Genomic DNA, 19,187 nt, shown 5'->3' with positions numbered 1-19,187 from the left:
TTGTGCTCTCAAGCACTCTCAGAATCTTAAAGAACTTCAGAAAATCCCAGATAATTTTTTTTCCTCCCAGAATTAAGCATGGCCAACATTCTGATAAACTTCCACTGTGACTAAACCTTTTCCTTTCAATAGCACTGGGTCCTAATTAGTTGTTTTTTTTTTTTTAAGATTATTGAGGGGCACCTCGGTGGTTCAGTGGTTGAGCATCTATCTGCCTTGGGCTCTGGTCGTGATCCCGGGATCCAGGAGTCCCACGTCAGGCTCCTCGCAGGGAGCCTGCTTCTCCCTCTGCCTGTGTCTCTGCCTCTCTCTCTCTCTGTCTCTCATGGATAAATAAATAAAATCTTTAAAAAAAAAAAAAAAAGATTTTGAGAGTGAGAGAACAAAAGCAGGGAGGAGGGGCAGAGGGAGGAGAAGCAGACTCCCCACTGAGCACAGAGCCTGAGCCCAAAGCTGGGATTGAGGCCAGAGCCGAAGGCAGACACACTCAACAGAGTAAAGCCACCCAGGCACAATAGATCCTAGCTAGTTCTTTTTGTTTTTAAGATTTTGTATTTATTCCTGAGAGACACAGAGGGAGAAGCGAGAGAAGCGGGAGAAGCAGGCTCCATGCAGGGAGCCTGAGGTGGGACTCCATCCCGAGTCTCCAAGATCGGGCCCTGGGCTGAAGGCAGCGCTAAACCGCTGAGCCACCTGGGCTGCCCTCTAGTTTTAGTTTTTAGTTTTAGTTTTTTTTTTTAAGATTTTTATTTACTTATTCATAGAAATGCAGAGAGAGGCAGAGAGACAGAGGGAGAAGCAGGCTCCAGCAGAGAGCCCAACGTGGGACTTGATCCAGGGTCTCCAGGATCACGCCCTGGGCTGCAGGCGGCGCTAAACCGCTGCGCCACCAGGGCTGCCCCCCTAGCTAGTTCTTATACGCCAACTTTTCCCTTTCCTTACCCATCTGGAACATTGACAAGCCTAGGTATTTTATCACTCCTAATACTGTAATAACAGACCAGAAGGAGCAACTATGCCCAGTAACCTTGAGAAACCAAATTCAGGGCTCATCCCAAGATTAGATTGTAACTATTTTACCTGTAAGCAAAATTACTAAATTATTAAAAGCTAAAATAGAAAAAAGAAAACCACCCCAAGATCTTTGGCAAAAGCCTTGTGTTCTTTGTTCGAGCTTGTTTTGAGGTACATTTTATTTATGCTTTGGATTAGCCTTTTTTTTTTTATTTTTCATTTATTTATGATAGAGAGAGGCAGACAGGCAGAGGGAGAAGCAGGCTCCACGTAGGGAGCCCGATTTAGGACTGGATCCCAGGACTCCAGGATCACGCCCTGGGCTAAAGGCAATGCTAAACCGCTGAGCCACCCAGGCTGCCCTGGATTAGCCTTTTTTAAAGGAGACTCCACCTCAGCCTGGAGCCTGACAAGGGACTCAATCTTACAACCTAAGGTCATGACCTGAGCCAAAACCAAGTGTGAGGTCTGTAGCCTTTCAACTATATTAAAAGATGGAGGGATGAACTTGCCTCAGCCCATCTCGGGAATAAAATGAAGTCTTAAAAACCAAACAAACCTACCAACAGGGAAGTGCCTCAGGTCAGGAGGATGGAGGGCCTGGAAGTTCCCACAGCCTAATTCTGCCCCATTTGCTAATAAACTCCTAGAAAACAGCAGCAGTGAATTCAGCAGCATCGAACAGGTCTACTTGTGTTTCCCCAAACATGAGTAAATCACTACCGTCGGTAAGGTTGAGGCCAGACAAGCAAATCAAGTTGTGGATTAATCCTATCTGAACAATCTAGAACCCAATCTCCATTTGTAACTTTTTGATTCCTATAGACCAAGAGCCCAAATGCACAACTTAGCACAAAACAAGAAGCCATGGAGTAAGGAGAACCAGGCCATAGATTAAGCACGCTGTGAAGGACTGAGTTTAGGTCCTCCACGTGTGGGTCCTACCCCTCCTTCCAGGAGTCAGCAGCAGGAGCACAAGACTTGGGAGCACTAGCTCAGATCCACCTCTCAGGGTTCAGACCAGCTTCAACCCCGGTTAGCAGGTTATCATCAAGTATCCAAGAGACCCGAACTAGAGTCTTACTAGACTACACAGTTCTGAAGGTAGATGGAATGCATCTCCTGGTTTGCAGTATGCAGAACAGGCCCACCCACACTGGGTGCCAGAACCTTCCTTCATCAGTGTACGGCTACGGAATGTCACTGTCAGTTCAGAGTGCACCCCCCCGCCCCCAGTCACAGGCAAGACAGTAACGGTAGCACTAGGATTTATTAAAAGGTCTTAGTAAAGGCGCTGGGGTTTGCCCATGGTGCTCTTGATGTACAAAGCCCGGACGTTCTGCCAATTCTTCTTGAGCAAGGACACCAGGAAATTGACAGCTAAGTGGATGTTGTACACAAGTTCATCGTCCGTCATCTTCACGTGGCCAACAGCCACTGCCAGACATAGCACCTGTGAGAGAGTCCAGTCAAATCAGGCCGGCCGGCCAAACAGAAGAGTCAGAGTAGGCACATCTAGAAGCCAAATGACCCATCCCTCCCCACTCCAATGACCTAGTGAACAGCACCCGGACCCCAGGCCAGGAAAACCAAAGGCACGTGGAAAGCTTCAACCCTGCTCAGTGACTGTCACATGTCCTACGTATCTGTAGAAATGTGAGCCGGGACTCCCATTCAGAGAACATGGATGAACTTTAGGACTGGTGGTGCCACCATCACCAAAGCTTAATCTCTGCAATCCAGTCAGACCTTCTTACCTTCTTCATCTGGAATTTGATGGTGGACTTCACTTCATCCACTTTGGCCACCATGTTCTCATTGTGGGTCAGCAAGGAAGGGAACTTGCCAGCTTTATTCAGGCCTGGACCCAGGATTCGTGGAATCTGCTTGATCAGAGATTCTGAAGCCAAAAAGGCATCATACTTCTTGGCTGGTAAAAAGAAGACATCGGATGCTCAGGATCTGGCCCCCAAAAACAACCTCTGAACAGAGTTTTGTCAACCAACCACCAAAGTAGCCTCTAACCACTTACTGTACTCTCTCCATGTACAATGTCTTTTTAATCCTCTCCTTATTCCAGCTTGTCCCTATCCCCTGGCCTTTTACGGGCCCGACATTCACAGAAAACCTGGCTTTGGAAACCCAGGCTGACCGGCTCTCTTCACGTTCCAATAGTAGATGCACATGCTGGTTAAGACTCCTGGGGTTCAATGCCTGCAACTTTTCTATTACATGAAGAGTGGGGCACCTACTTCCTTTCTGTAAAATGCTTAGACTACTTATGATAAAGATGCGTGAGAAAAAAAAGAACTTTAACTAGAAATCCCAACTCAGAACATAGCAGCACCTCACTAGTCGACTTAAGGGAACTTGCCTGTTCAGAAAGACTCCTCAAAGCAAATAATAAAAAGGAACCTTGAAAGATTATATAAAGCATCACTCCCTCAAGTGACTCCCCCATAACAGATCCTTTCCATGATTCTGCCCCCCCCCCCAATCGTTTTAAAATCCAAATGGCAATGTCACTTTTCTACCACTCCCGTGACAACCGTCTGCCGGAAAACAAAGCCACCCCAAGCCACACTCACCCAGCTTCTTGACTAGTTTTTTATTCTTGTTGAGTTTCTTCAGCGCTTCAATGTCCATGTGGGGAATGTCCACTGCCTTGGCCTCATCACAGTGTTGCTGGTCCCCCAAAACACACACAGAGAACTTGGGGCGGGGGGTGGACTTAAGCCTGCGTTTGCGGGGAGGGGAACAGCACCGGTCAGGCCCAGCCCGAGCTCCAGATGCAGGCGAAGGGGTCCGGGGCCGCTGCAGTTACAGAGCCTTACCCAGCACGTCCACTTTCACCAACAGCTAGTCTGGCTTCTCAAACTAGCCGGCGGGCTCGGCCAAGGCCTCCCCACGCCTCCCCTCTTATTTTAAGACCCAGGGTGGGGGTCCGTCCAGCCACGGCTGCCCGGGGCAGGGGGTCTGAACTGCCCGGGCGCGTCCGTGCCCGCCCGCCTCAAGCTCAACAGGAGGCTCGGGCGGGAGGGCCCGGAGGGCCGGGTGGGGGCTGAACGGTGCCAACCTGACGGTGCCCGAGAAGCGTTTGTCCTTCTGAGGGTCATAGTTCTTCAGGCTGATCTGCAGCTCCACCGTCTCCAGAAACCTTAGGGAAGGCAACAGAATCAGGCCGCCGCCCCTCCACCCGCCGCCCCCCCCCCCCCCCCCCCCGCCGAGGCCCGGCTTACTTCCGGCGCTTGCGCTGGTTCCCGTGCAGGACCTCCCGCACCGCCTCGTACAGGGTGTCGCGGGAGACTTTGCTGCTACGAGACAGAAGCAAGGCGAACGCTCAGCACCTGGGCGGCCGCATCAACACCCTCGGCGTGGCCGGAACGCCCCCCAAGGGGAATCCGGGCACCACGTCCGGCGACCTAGGTGCGACCGAGATGCAGGCTCCGAGCAAGAGACACCTTACCAGAAACGCCTCTCGGCGAAGCAGGGGCACGGAACCCCGATTCGGCCCGCAAGCCTCCCTCCCTACCAAGGTGCCAGTGACCGCGGATGACGGTGGATGGCTTCCCAAGCGCCACTCACCTCATGGTAACTCCGACGCAGTAACCGGAAAAGAGAGTGCGTCAACTCGCGCGTGCGCTCAAATATGGCTCTTGTTCTCGCGAGATGCCTTTGCCCGTGGTTTCCCTCCGGAGCGCGGCCGGGTCGCTCAATCTCGGGTCGTGCCGCCGTCCATGGCCGCTGGAGGGCGCTGCCGCGCGTAGCACAGCTAGGCTGGCTCCGAAGCGGGGCGGGGCGGCGGTACTGGGCGCCTCGTGGCACCCGGAGACTGTCCCCAGTGGCGCCCCTGCTGCCAGGCACGTAAGAGGCTGGCCCTGGGCACCTCACCGGGATGGCCACTGAGAGCATGTAGCTCCCGCCTATTTGTCCCTTCACGCCTTCGCGCGCCTGCTTCGTCTCAAAAGCAGGCTTTCCCCCTAACCTCTCCCTCTTGCTCTGGGGCTCATGCTTTCAGAGTAAATCGTGAGAAGGGAAATGTCATGAAAGTTCTGTCCCGGGCACACTTCCCTTACTCAAAAAACAGCCCTGATAGGGCAGCAGTGAGTGGTGTCACACAGTGCTGCACAGAACATGAATAAATGAACTGGACAACTCTGGCACCTTCCCCTTGCAGAGCGGTTCACCAGGAAAGATGCCCCCCTGTGGTGGTGGTGTCTTTGGTTTTCCACAAATACCCAGAGTTAATAGGAAGGCGTACCTGTTTTGTTTTGTTTTTTAAGATTTTATTTATTTGAGAGAAAGTAAGTGCACACAAGCAGAAGGATGGGGAGGGGGAGAAGTGGACTCCCCACTGAGCAGGAAGCCCAGACTGGGGGCTCTATCCCAGGACCCTGGGATAATGACCTGAGTCTAAGGCAGACACTTAGCCAACTGAGCCACCCAGGTGCCCCAAACCCCTGCTTTTTAATAAATTATCATCCAAGTCAGAACACAGAGGGTCGTAACATATACTTGAGTGCAAAATATATTTTTTAAATGATTATTTATTTGAGAGAGAGCGAGTGCACAAGCACAGAGGGAAAGGGAGAAGCAGATTCCTTGCTGAGCAAAGAGCCAGATGCAGGGCTCGATCCCAGGACTCCGAGATCATGACTTGAGCCAAAGGCAAACACTTAACCAACTGAGCCATCCAGGCGCCCCTGTGCAAGATATTCATGCTGAGCACACAGGTCATCTCAGGGCTCCTGAAGCATCATTCATCTACTCTTGGTCTGCTCTGACCCTACTGAGGCCTTTCAGAAAGTTTCTGTCCCCATCAACTGATGAAAAAGTGACAAAGAGTGAGCCCAAAGGTCAGCAGCCTTGGGAAATAAAGCTCATCCAGCACCCTCAGCCCAGGAAGCATCCCCCCTGCTGGCTGGGGGGGCCAAGTGGCCTCTCTGCATCCTGGAGCAGGAAGGCACCTGACCCCTGGGATGGCCAGGCTCAGCCTTTTTCCCCAGAAAAGGGGTCAGGGGATGGTGCTGAGGACAAAAGTATTCTTCAGGCAGCTGGTGGGGGAGCTCCAGGAGTGTGGTCTCTTGGTGGATGGTCAGGGGCCCAGATGTCTCAGGGCGGCCTGCAGGGACTTCCTCAGGAAAGTGGTGTTGAGCTCTAGGGCTGTGGCCAGGCCCAGCCTCTGGATCTCAGTGATCTGGGGAGAAGGAAGAATCATATCAGCACTCCAGCAGCTGATCCTTCCCCTTTCCCCTCTGTCCATGGCCCTGTTTAGGAAGGAGAGAGGAATCCAGGACACAAGGACAATGGAGGAGATATCTAAATGCATTACTTTATCATCATACATGATTATGCAAGGTCTTTGTATTCAAGTGGACCTGGGACCAAATATGAACTATACAACTTACTAAGTCAGCCGCATTAATAACACTTGACAATTATTGGGTGCTTACTATGTAGCAACACTTTATAAACATAACTTCATGTAATCTGCACAACCCTCCCATTTTAGAGATGAGAAAACTGAGGGACAGAGATACTCTACTGTGGCTGCCACATTCCTTCGGGGCCACACTATTCTTCCCTGACCTTTTGCTACAGCCTCCTGACAGGTCTCTGCCCTATATCTTCTCTCCGATCCCCACTCCTTACAGATGCCAGAACAGAGGCTGGCAGAGGCTTCTTTCTAAAATGCAAATCTGACCAAGTCACCCCAGCTTCACCTGGGCCCTGGGGTAACTATAAATGTCTCAAATTGGATGCCCTTCCTCCAGGATCTACAGGGTCTCCAGAGGATCCAGGATTCTCCTGAAATTGTACATAACATGTGTTCAGATTTTTCATTTTTCTTGGAGGATCTATAGCTTTCATTAAATCATCAAATGGGCCTGTGACTCCCCCAAAAAGGTAGGGACACTTGACCTTCAAGATAAAGTCCATGATCCTCCTCATAACCTATAGGGTCTTCCATACAATGATGGCACGGCCTGGCCATGTCATCCTAGGCAGGTTACTTTAACCTCTCTGGATCTCAATTTCCTCATCTATAAAATGGAGCTGTTAATAGTATCTTCTCATTGGGCTAACACCTGAAATAAACTAGCAAGGCCACATAAGCAAAGGGCTTTAAACAGTGCCTAAGACATAGCAGAGGCTCTGCAATATTACCTCGTGGTGTTTTAACTCTGACCTAGAACCTCACCCCTACCACCATCCACTCTCATGTTTTCAGGCCGAAGCTACCATCTGTAGATCCCCCTGGATGCTCACAGTTTATACTGTTTTCTTTGCCTGAAATGTCCTTTCCTCAGTCTTGGCCCTTGACCACTACTCACCCTTTCAGAATTGAGAAGCCTGTCCCAACCACAAACAAGGTTTAGTTGCTTCCACCACCACCACCACTACCACCACCACCACCACCACCAAAAGCACCCCCCCCGCCCCCACCTCTCATCTTTCCAGATGTGATGCCGATCTGGTTATCATCTCTCCTACCCCACTAGCCTGGCACCGGTGGAGAATGTCAAGTCAAGGACAGGAACTGTGCTATGGTCACTCTCGATTCCCCAGTGCCTCATTCACCATCTGGCCCACGGCAGTGTTGCCTGCATTAACGACCTCCTAGCAGTCTCATTCCCCATTCTGAAGCTTGAACTTGTAGTTTCCCTGGCTAACATTCAGGGTGTCTTCCCTGGCCAACATCTAGATATACACCCTCATGGGCACACTCAGAGCAGCAGGACCAGCCCTCATGGCCCTTCCAGTACTCACACTGGCCTGATACTTGGTCATCACTGTCAGCATGAGCTTGGCATAGGCCATGGAAGTGGTGGCTGCTGGCCCCTCTCTACAGAGCTTCTCCATCAACACACTGAACTTCTCGGGGGTTATCTCCACCTGCACACATTGGGAGATGGGACAACAGAATAAGAAAGGGCTCCAGATTCAATTTCAAACTCTACCACTTCCAACCTAGGTAACCCCAGGCAGGTCACATAACCAAACTGAAGCCTCAGTTTCTGCATCTGTAAAATGGGGCTCATGACATCTAACGCTAAAGATGATGAAAAATATTAAATGAGATAATGCACATAAAGCCTGGCATATACATCTCAGCCCTGTTTGGAGTCCCAGGGGGGTACTGCCAGCATAACAATAGTTGTCCTTAAAAATTTAATAAATACTTATCATGCACAGGGCACTGTTCTGAGCACTTACACTAATTATCCATTTCAACATCACCCTGGCCTTGTGTGGCAGGTATGATCATCATTCTCCTTTTGCAGATGGGGAGACTGAGGCATAAAAACGTTAGGTCAAGTTATAAACAAATGAGGCAAAACTTTAGGTAGTGATATGGAAACATTGCCAAAATATACTGCTAGGTTAAAAAGGCAAAGTACAGAGCACTGAGCTTGGTATGTTGCCGTCCATGAAAAAAGTAGGGAAAAAGTAGGGGCACGTGGCTGGCACAGTTGGTTGAGCATCCAACTCTTGGTTTCGGCTCAGTTATGATCTTAGGGTCAGGAGATTGAGACCCAAGTCAGGCTCCCACACTCAGCAGAGTTTGCTTGGAGTTTCTCTCTACCTCTGACTCCCCACCCCCTGCTACAGCCCCATGCTGTCTCTAAAATAAATAAATGTTGGGGCACCTGGGTGACTCAGTCAGTTAAGTGTCTGCCTTTGGGTGGGGTAATGATCTCAGGGTCCTGGGATCAAGCTCCACATCGGGCTCCCTGCTCAGTGAGGAGTCTGTTTCTCCTTCTCCTTCTGCCATTTCCCCTTCTTCTGCTCTCTCTCTCGAATAAATTAATTAAATATTTTTTAAAATAAAGAAAAGAAATAAATCTTAAAAAAAAAAAAAGCAGGGAAAAAGTAAACTTAAACATGTGTCCTTGAACACAAAAGCACCTCTGGAAGGGTTCCCCTGAAACTAGTAACAGTGATGAGCCCTGGAGAGGGGAACCTGGATGGATGGTTCACTGTATCCTTTGAGCTTGAAAACTTGTGAACATAGGAATCTATGATGTACTCAACAATAAAAGAAAATTCACACACACACATCAAAAGGTCCCTCCCCAAGGCCACGCAGCTAGTAGGTAGCAGAGCCAGGATGTACAGTGTGGTCAGCTTTCTGCTTTCAGCTTTTTAAGCCCCAGGACTCACCCACCGTGTAACATACCTTGCTGTGGGGCAGCTGCTCTGCTCACCACCCCTGGAAGGATCAGCAACCCGGGAGGCCCATGCCTGTCCATAGCATTGGACTACCCTTCAAGGCAGTCTGCTCACCTGCCGTTCCAGGAGTGACTGCAACACCAAGAAAGTCTCCTCCTTCCAGGGCAGCTCTAAGATCTGTCTGCAAAAAGCACAGGCCCCGCTGAGAACAGTGCACGCCTGGGTACCTACTGTTCCTACCATAAGGCAGGGCAAGGCCCTGGGGACAGCCTAGATCCCCAGCGAACAGAGGAAATAGTCAGAGCCCCCTGATGCTGGCAGCAGCCAGCCACTACTCGGTGCTAGGAAGGCTACAATACAAGACTCCTGGACAGGATAATGGAGGATCTGATGTGAAGTGTATAAGGTTCCCTAAAAAATGAGCAGGAGTGAAAAGTGCCTCTTGAGTACAAAAGGTGAGGGTGACCCAGGGAAGAGGATGATGGTGCAGTGAGATATCTACAAGGCTTTCTAGAAAGGACAGCTTTCCCTGCAGAACCCAATCCACGGGGAGGCCCACTCCAGCAGTGCTTCCCAAGCTACAGCGCCATCTTCCACTTGTGTGGAGAGGCAGTGTGTCACACAGAAGAAGTGTGGCTTCTTGGGTGCTGGGCCTTGAATCTGATCCCAGGCTTTAATACTTGCTGGCTGTGTGACCTTCGGCCCATGTCCCTTAGCAACTCAGAGCTTTAGGTTTTCTGTCTCTAATAGCACCCACCTGACAGCACTGCATGAGCACTTCCTGAGAAAATGAATCTAAAGCACAGAGAAGGGAGCAGCCTGGATGGCTCAGAGGTTTAGCCTGCCTTTGGCCCAGGGTGTGATCCTGGGGACCCAGGATCGAGTCTCACGTCAGGTTCCCTGCATGGAGCCTGCTTCTCCCTCTGCCTCTCTCTCTCTCTCTGTGTCTCTCATGAATAAATAAATTCTTTAAAAAATAAATAAAGCACAGAGAAAGGACTCGGTAAGTGGTGGCTGACATTTAAACAACTGTTCCCTTCTCGTGTGAGAGTTAGTGTTTATTTTATTAAAAAAAATATTTTATTTGACAGAGAGGGGGAGCAGTAGGCAGAGGGAGAGGGAGAAGCAGGCTCCCCACTGATCAGGGAGCCTGACATGGGACCTGATCCCAGGACCCTGGGATCATGACCTGAGTAGAAGGCAGATGTTTAACCTACTGAGCCACCCAGGTGCCCCAGAGAGTTAGCATTTATATTTCATGTTAGTGTCAATTGGGTCTTAGCTACTCATTTGTTTCTACATGGCTGGATCTTGACTTCCCAGTTTTAATACCCAAATTTAACACAAATTTAATAACAATTTTTGAGCACTTACTGTGCTGAGGTCTATATGCATTATCATATTTAACATCTAGAAAAATCCTAGAGTGAATATTATGCCCATTTTTCATATGAGGAAAATCATATGAAATCATATGAAATCATCTCAGAGAGATGGAGAAACCTGTCTGAATTCACACAAGGCAAGGCTGGGATTTAAAATCCTGTCTTCCCGGATCCACAGCCAGTGCCTTACTGTGCCATGTTCCAGCTACACTGTGAACGGCTCGAGTGGGGACCACCAGCCCCTTCTCTGTGTCCCCCAGGCATCTGGCCTGGAATGCTGGAACCTGGGGCTTGGGCAGGGTCAGAGTGGGAACTGTGGCGGGGAGGCACAAAGCCCGGCTCAGGCAACAGTGAGAGGGGCCTCCGCTGTGCTGCCACCTGTCTTTCAGGTACAGGGCCTGGTATCCAGGCAGCTCCAACTCCAGAATGCCAAGAGCAGACTTGGCCAGTGGGAGGGGGTAGGGGCAGGGACAGCATGGAGGCATGTACACTCACCCCAGCATTAGAACCTGTGTGTCTGGCTCCAGGGCCTCGTCCTTCATAAGGCAACACAATAACTCTGTTTGAGCTGGACCTGGGTAGGGGACAACAGGGCGGGAGGTCTGGGGAAAAATGGCAGGAGAGGATAGAACACAATGCCTGGCTCATTACAGGGGAGCATAGTCAGGGAAGCAAGGCAGCCTTATTGACTGAATACACAACTGCCAGGGCCCCCCAGGAGTGAAGGGTGGTGGGAAGAGAAAGGGCAGAGCTACTGGGCCCAGGGCTGGTTCCAGAATTACCTGTTCCCGGGGCCTGGAGCACAGGGCCAAGGAGGGCTCTGCAGACAGGATAGGCATACTTGGCACAGAAGGCGGTCAGCGCGGTCATGAGCAGGCGGGAGGCTGAGGAAGTCAGGGAGAGAATCTACAGCCAATGGGGAAGGAAATATTAATTAATTCATTTCTTCTTTCCTTGAATGAAAGTTTGTCAGACACATTTCAGACGGTGATACATGTTGCAAAGAAAACACAAAAGTTCGAGACACCTGGGTGGCTCAGCAGTTGAGCATCTGCCTTCGGCTCGGGATCTGATCCCAGAGTCCCGGGATCAAGTCCAACGTTGGCCTTCCTGCGTGGAGCCTGCTTCTCCCTTTGCCTGTGTCTCTGCCTCTCTCTGTGTGTCTCTCATGAATAAATAAATAAAATCTTAAAAAAAAAAAAAAGAACTTTTGTGTTTTGTTTTTAAAGATTCTATTTATTTATTTATTCATGAGACACACACAGAGAGAGAGGCAGAGACACAGGTGGAAGAAGCAGTCTCCATGCAGGGAGCCGGGCATGGGACTCGATCCTCGGACTCCGGGATCATGCCCTAAGCCAAAGGCAGATGCTCAACTGCTGAGCCACCCAGGTGTCCCATACAAAAGTTCTTTTATCTAGAACTCACATGGATTCACCCATTGGAAATGACACAGAGCTCCCAAATCCCTTCAGCTCCTGGAAGGATCTGGAGCTCAAGAGAGAGGAATTAGATGGCATGTGGATAGATGGCCTGGAGGTCCATGTCCTCCGCCTGCCCCAGGCTGCCTCTGAGAGTCCAGATGCCTTACAAGGTGGGGAACCCCCTCTCCCAAGCACCACCCTTCTGAGGGCTCAGATGCTCTTCCCCATAGTCCCTATCATGCCAGGTGTTATCACAATGCCACCTACCCGTCTAAGAAAGAGGCTCTTGGTCAGAACAGTAGCATTGCTGAGGCTGAGATCTGGGGAAAGGGACAGAAGCCAGGTGCAGAGCTGCAGGAGAGCTGGATCGGAGAGCTGTGGGAGCTGCAGCTGGGCACACAGCAGGTCCACCTACCAAGCAGGAGAGGCCACAGACACACTCAGTCTGCCTCTGCTAGGCTGTCTCAAGCCAACTGGGCAGCAGAATGAGTAGGGCAAGGACACTCCAAGGTAACATAAGGCAGGGAGAGCTCCTCATAGGAGGAGGATCCAAGATCAAAAGCACAAAGGATGACCTTTACCCAAGAGACCACAGAACCCAACAAAATCCGCTCCCCAAATTCCCACACAAGGCAAGGAAACACAGACCTAAATGGAACAAGGCTGGGGAGAGGGGATGTACCCTCAGGGCCAGGCAGTCTTCCTGGACTCACCTGGCTGGGACTGCATTCATGGAGAAGCTGTAGCTCAACCGGCAGGGCACCCTCCAACCCCTGGAAAAGGCAAATCTCATGTCCCGGCTGTGGCAGAGTGGGGGGTGAGGAGCCTGGACACTACCAGAGGAGAAGGACTTGTCTGGGGTTAGATGACATATCTGTCCTTGGGCCAAGAGAAGCCCCTGCAGTGATTGTCTTCAGACCTTCACTCTGACCCCCATTGTCCAAACAGCCTGTGCTTCCCTGGGCCTGGCTAAGGTCTAGACAGAAAGTGGAAGGGCGATGGTGAGCAGGGGCCAGTTACCTCCCCCAACGTCTTGAGCAGCTGCTGCAGTCTGGGAACCTGGTCCTGCAAAGAAAAGCCCAGTCACTGCCAAGTCCCTGTCAACACAGTGTGGTCCCGGGGCCCAGTCCTAGCCCCCTCCCCCGAGAAGGCTCCAGATCAGTGGGAGCTAATGGGCAAGGATGATTCAAGAGAGTCAAGAAAGCGAAGCCTAAACCTTGAGAGGAGCTTAAGAACTCAAAGTATAGTAGACAAGGCCCATGGAAACCCAGCTGTCTAGACTTGTCCCCTCTGCACTCATCCTAATGGGGGTAGACCCAGGGCTTAGGTTGGGAAGACAGGCTGGATGCTGGCATGATTCCACACCCTCTGCGCAGAGGAGCTTTTCTTCTTGCCTGGCATCCTTTAACCTCATGTTGTAGATTATTAGGGCCAAAGGTTTCCCCCTCCACTAACTCTTCCCACCTCCTGCTTGGGAGTCCATGGAGCAGAAACTATATTCCCTGAACCCCACACCCCTACCCCAGCTCCACAGACTTGTTACCCCAGTTGGGAAATAGTCTCCCACCGAGCCCTCACCTGGATAAACCCCCCACTCCTGGAGGATCACTCTAAACCCAGCCTCCCCATTCTAGTACCTGGACAGGTTTGGGCAACTCCAAACTCTCAGCTAGGTCCTTAGCAGCCTCCAGACTCTGACCAGCCTCACTGGGCTTGGCCCTGACACTCTGGTTCTTAATGGGTAGGGCATCTCCTTCATCTGCCAGGGATTCCAAAGATTCAGGTTCACATCTCTCCTCCTCCTGACCTTCTTCCTCTTCCCCTTCCAAACACCGGAACTTTTTGGGGGCACACTCGCCCTCAGGACTGGTAGGTCCTTCCTCTCGCCTCTTTCTACGTTTCCCAGGTTGCTGAGAGTCCCTGTCCTCCTTGTCCTCCTCTTCTTCCTCTTCAGGCTCTGGAACCTGGAGCAACTTCAGCCTCCTGCCTCCCCGGCCCAGCCGCCTACACAGGCCTTGGAGCCGTCCCTGGCAGCTCTTAGACAGCACAGACACGCCCTCAGTCGATAACCCCCCGTTCAAATCCCTCCGCAGCAATTCCCCCAGGACCCAGAGCCAGGCATCAGGGTCAGGGCTTTGGTCTTGTTGTGCAATCTGCAGCACAGGGAGTAGTCCATTTTCAGGCAACAATGGCCGAACAGCCATCAGCAGGGACATCAGATTCCTCTGGCATAACGGGGGCAAGCGCAGCAGCAGTGGCTTCCTGGGCAGAAGGAGGACAAGCAGTTAAGAATATCTTGCTGGAAGGAGCACAGGGCAGACTGGGTAAAGCTGGGTGGCAATGGACAGACGGGGTGGCTAGGAGGCAGTACCCTTGGGTCAGGGTGGATGGAAGGGGTCAGCAGGAGAGCCATTCATTTTTATTTTTTTTTAAGATTTTATTTATTTATTCATGAGAGACAGAGAGAGAGAGAGAGAGAGGCAGAGACACAGGCAGAGGGAGAAGCAGGCTCCATGTAGGGAGCCCGACGTGGGACTCAATCCCAGGTCTCCAGGATCAGGCCCTGGGTTGAAGGTGGCACTAAACCGCTGAGCCACCAGGGTTGCCCAGGAGAGCCATTCAAAAGGCATTCATCGAGCATGTATTTTTTGTTGTGGTGGTTAAGCCAGTTTGAGTTCATTTTATTATTCCTAAACAGCCAAAAGTTCTCTGAACAATTCAAATTTTTTTTTAACAATTCTTTTTTTAATTGAGCATGTATTCATATATTCTGGGCTAGGCTGTTTTTTGACGTGTCCTATTTTGGCTCAAAAAAATCCACATTGAGGGGCACCTGGGTGGCTCAGTGGTTGAGCAGCTGCCTTCAACTCAGGTAATGATCCTGGGGTCCTGGATAAAGTTCCATATCAGGCTCCTCCCAGGGAACCTGAATCTCCCTCTGTCTATGTCTCTGCCTCTCTCTCTCTCTCTCTCTCTGTCTCTCATGAATAAATAAAATCTTAAAAAAAAAAATCCACATTGAAACCTACTCTATAAAAGACCCATGCTTGTTTTACATAAAAAAAACTCCCTTCCCAAACTTTGCATAAAAATAATCCTTCAGGGGCGCCTGGTTGGTTCAGTATGTGACTCTGATTTGTGTGTGTGTGTGTGTGTGTGTGTTTAAGAGTTTAATTATTTATTTAAAGTAAACTCTACACCCAATACAGGGCTCAAACTCAGGACCCTGAGATTATGAATCACACACTCCACCGACTGAGCCAGCCAGGCAACCCTGGAGCATGTGACTCGTGATTTCAAGGTCATGAGTTCAAGCTCCACATGGCGGGAAGCTTACTTAAAAAGATTAAAAAAGGGGCAGTCTGGGTGGCTCAGAGGTTTAGCGTTGCCTTCAGTCCAGGGCCTGATCCTGGAGACCGGGGATCGAGTCCCACATCGGGCTCCCTGCATGGGGCCTGCTTCTCCCTCTGCCTGTGTCTCTGCCTGTCTCTCTTTCTGTGTCTCTCATGAATAAATAACTAAAATCTTAAAAAAAATAAAAAAAGATAGATTAAGGCCCAAAATAAAAATAGTAATATTCCAGGATGTGGTGCAGTGCTTACTCTGCAGCCCTATACTCCCCTTAGCAATTCCCTGGAACTTACAAGGTCACATCTAGCTCTGACATTCCTGTCACCCGAGTTCCTGAGAGGCAGAGGCAGTCTCTCCTTCCTCCATGTCCCAGTACCCAGCACAGCGTCAGTCCATAGCAGGCAAAGGGTACACATTTACTGAATGAATTAACTCTCTGAGGATAAGTCCAGAGATAAGCAAGGGCTACTTTGGACAGAGCAATGTAGCTGTCTCTGATGCACAAATCCAAATGCCGTGTGATCTCAGGCTTACTGGTGTGGCAAGCAAGTCATGGGTACACCAAGCCCACCTGGCATCACACCTCTGCTCCTCTCTATGTGATTCCTCAGGGCTGCTTGTCATTACATACAAGGGGCATCTGGGATGTGTGAAAGAGAAAAAAAATATTTGACTTTGATTTCTTTGTGAAAAACACTAAGTGAGAGAGAAAACTAAGGTAAAAGTTCAAAAGATGGTCAATTTGTGGTAGAGGATATTTAGAAGCACAGAGCTGGGGGAAAACCCTACTTCAAAGGCTCTTAACTTTTTTGTGTGCATGAATCCCCTTATCAGAGTGTTAAATGCAGAAAATAAAATACATGGGATTATGAAAGAAACCAACTATACTGAAATAAAGTTTTAACCAGGGACCCCAAATTAAGTTCCCCTCCTCTAATTCTGTCCAGAAAAAGCCAGACAGCTGAATGTTTATGGCCTCCAATTTGGGGATGCAGAAAGTTCCCCTGACTCATTTCTTTCTTTCTTTCTTTTTTTTTTTTTTTAAGTAGGCTCCATGCCCAGCCTGGAGTTCACTGTGGGACTTAAACTCAGGATGCTGAGATGGAGACCCTGAGATCAAGACCTGAGCAGAGATCAAGAGCCCTAAGCTCAACTGACTAGCCACCCAGGGGCCCCTCTCCTGACCCATTTCTCAAAACAAATTCAAAGTAGGGTGTGTGAAGACAATATTAGAATTTCCACTTCTACTTATCTAAAACATGAGAAATTAAGTATTACAAATATTTAATGTATGGAATGGCCCTTCATAGTCCAGTCTCCAGCCTAATTCTGAGAGGAGCATCTGAGTGCAAAGACGGCTCTTCAGCCCCCTAGAGGCTGAAGGGGACACTTCTGTCACTTTTTCTACTTCAAGTATTTTGGTTACTTAGGATAATTAAATGCATTTATGGATACTGAATTATGTTCTTTAACAAAACCAACCTCACTAAATGGACACAGAGTTTATAAAGATGACCGAAAAGGAACTGAATACCAGTAAGGGAAGCCCATCAAATAAGAAAATGGCAGAGCTGACCCTTCTGCTCCTAGCAGAAATTCAGTCACATAGAGGCAAAAAAGAAACAGGAAAGAAAGAGGAAATAAGAAAGAAAAGAAAGAAAGAAAGAAAGAAAGAAAGAAAGAAAGTTCAAAGTCACCTCAAAGACTGTAAATTATCAAGAACACCATCCTTAAGAAAAGTGATTTTGCCCTAAAATGTATACTGCGCTTTGAAAATCTGACATCATAAAGCCACCCTTCAGATGTCCGTTCTGTCACCACAGCTTAAATTTCTTCTTTTTGGGACACCTGGGTGGCTCAGTGGTTTAGCTCCTGCCTTCGGCTCAGGGCGTGATCCTGGAGACCCGGGATCGAGTCCAGCATCGGGCTCCCTGCATGGAGCCTGCTTCTCCCTCTGCCTGCGTCTCTGCCTCTGTCTGTGTCTCTCATGAATAAATAAATAAAATATTTTTAAAAATCAATTTCTACTTTTGTATACTTTACAACGTAGGTATTTTTACTCCTGCGTACACTAGAGGTATGAGTGCGATTGCCTTGGAGCGGGAAGCATGCGGTCAGATCCTTAGAGTCCACCGGCTTCCAGCTCCTCATTCACGCGCAGGCTGGCGGCTCCCGCCGCACCAAGGCGGTCCTCCAGCAAGGCCCGTGGGATGCGCTCCTCCTCCCGGGGTGCGCGGCAGGGATGCCGGGCTGCGGACCTCGATCTCCTCATCTAGAAAGTGGGGTGGCGCCACCCCCCGCCTCACGGCCGAAACGCGGCGCTCCGCGAGCAGGAGACTTACAGCTCCAGGCGACAGTCCGGGCCCTCCACGACGGGCTCCTCCCGGCACAGCGCCTCGAGGATGCGGCCCCAACCGAAGGGCTCCCCGCCGCGACTGGCCAGCGCCCGCAGCAGCCCCAAGCCGCGCCGCGCCCCGTCCGGCCCCGCCTGCAGCGCCCGCAGCAGGAGCTGGGCGGGGGCCTCCAGCTGTGCCCAGGGCGCCGAGTCTGCGCCCTCCGCCGGAGCGGGTGCCGCCTCCGAGGCCGCCATGCCCGGAGCCGCCGCCGCTCTGGTTCCTGACCTCGGTCTCGAGGACCCGGGAAAGGGCGCAGGACGCCAGCGCCTGCCCTGACGCGGCGACGAGCCTCTTCCGGCACCTGCCACCTGCGGGCCTGGGGGCTCCGCGGCCGAGAGCCAGCCAGAATCCCGCGCGCCCTCAGAAAGCACGAAGGAGGCGTGGCTAGGGGCGGGGCCGGACGTGAAGCGAGGGGCGGGGGCAGGCCGGAAGGGGCGGGGCCACAAACGGTCCTGACCATAGAGGCGGAGGAACGGAGTGAAGGGGCGGGACGAAGGCCGAGGGAGATCCGCGGGTGGGGCGGGGCCACTGTGGGGGCGGGGCCACAACGAGGGGGTTTGCTTGTGGGCGGGGCCATGCGGGAGATGGTGGGGCGGGGCGGGGCTCGGTGGAGGGACGTATTAACCCTCACCTTTGTTCCTCTCCTGCTCTCTGAAGTGAGGAGGCCGGGGATGGAGTGCAGAAAGGATGTCAGGGATCCTGTTGTTCGGGAGCCAAGCATCATTTAATCTTAGCTGATGTCCATGTTATGCGCATCATGGATTTTTTTTTTCGCATCATGGATTTTAAGATAAGATTTTTTACATTTTTTTAAATGTATTTATTCTTGAGAGACCCAGAGAGAGGCAGAGACATAGGCAGAGGGAGACGTTTGTTCTGACGTGGGACTCGATCCCAGAACTCCAGGATCACGACCTGAGCCAAAGACAGATGCTCAACCACTGAGCCATCCACGTGCCCCCTTGCAATAAGATTTAGTCACAGTTTACCACCCCACACTGACATCACCTCTTCCACAGGCCATCAACTGTCATCACCAGGTTTCAGTCCTCTCCAGAAATATTTGACACACTATACTTGAGAATAGGTTGGTAAAATACTCTATGGCCAAAGGCTTTGCTGAGAACTTCCTCCCCAAGTCCAAGAAGCCAACTTGTCTTGTGTTGTTTATAAGGGCCCAGGAGGGCTCCACCTCCCAAGGTTTCAGTGTAAAGAAATCTGCTGGAGAAGGCAAGCTTCTAGTGAAGTGGGGGGAGAAGAGGAATCACTGCAGAAGATAAGAATATATAGAGAGGGGAGAAGAGCCCCCCCAGGATCCATCAACCCTACTTTGGGTTCCAGTCTGTATTTACCATTCTCCCAACTTCTGCAGCTACACACATTCATTCATTCAATAAACTTTTACTGATCACCTAGGGTTGGGGACTCAGGGAGCAAAAAAG

General features: G+C 50.7%; 2 protein-coding genes across 5 annotated transcripts; both read right to left on the bottom strand.

Moving 5' to 3' along the window:
• Positions 1-2,265: 2,265 nt before the first annotated feature.
• Positions 2,266-4,897, bottom strand: RPL10A (ribosomal protein L10a). Its single transcript, XM_072730806.1, has 6 exons — positions 4,600-4,897; positions 4,254-4,328; positions 4,091-4,171; positions 3,603-3,751; positions 2,772-2,944; positions 2,266-2,467 (listed from the first exon to the last, which is right to left on the bottom strand). The coding sequence occupies exons 1-6, from the start codon at positions 4,602-4,604 to the stop codon at positions 2,297-2,299; spliced, it is 654 nt and encodes a 217-aa protein (XP_072586907.1). The 5' UTR covers positions 4,605-4,897; the 3' UTR covers positions 2,266-2,296.
• A 646-nt stretch (positions 4,898-5,543) lies between these two features.
• On the bottom strand, positions 5,544-18,109 carry FANCE (FA complementation group E). Of its 4 annotated transcripts, XR_011995990.1 has the most exons (11): positions 17,692-18,109; positions 13,636-14,260; positions 13,019-13,063; positions 12,712-12,771; positions 12,266-12,409; positions 11,357-11,480; positions 11,070-11,148; positions 9,304-9,370; positions 8,667-8,811; positions 7,786-7,911; positions 6,143-6,211 (listed from the first exon to the last, which is right to left on the bottom strand). XR_011995990.1 is itself a non-coding variant. In XM_025990798.2 (10 exons), the coding sequence occupies exons 1-10, from the start codon at positions 17,937-17,939 to the stop codon at positions 6,110-6,112; spliced, it is 1,620 nt and encodes a 539-aa protein (XP_025846583.1). In that variant the 5' UTR covers positions 17,940-18,109; the 3' UTR covers positions 5,544-6,109. The 4 variants fall into 4 exon arrangements, 2 of the variants coding, with proteins under 2 accessions (XP_025846583.1, XP_072586896.1); XR_011995992.1 differs by lacking the exon at positions 8,667-8,811 and having other exon boundaries at positions 5,544-6,211; positions 9,304-9,366; XM_025990798.2 differs by lacking the exon at positions 8,667-8,811 and having other exon boundaries at positions 5,544-6,211.
• Positions 18,110-19,187: the final 1,078 nt, after the last annotated feature.

The sequence above is a fragment of the Vulpes vulpes genome, chromosome 1 (genome assembly GCF_048418805.1).
Source record: "Vulpes vulpes isolate BD-2025 chromosome 1, VulVul3, whole genome shotgun sequence".
NCBI classification, from domain to species: domain Eukaryota; kingdom Metazoa; phylum Chordata; class Mammalia; order Carnivora; family Canidae; genus Vulpes; species Vulpes vulpes.
This window is presented reverse-complemented; position numbering and strand designations above follow the sequence as displayed.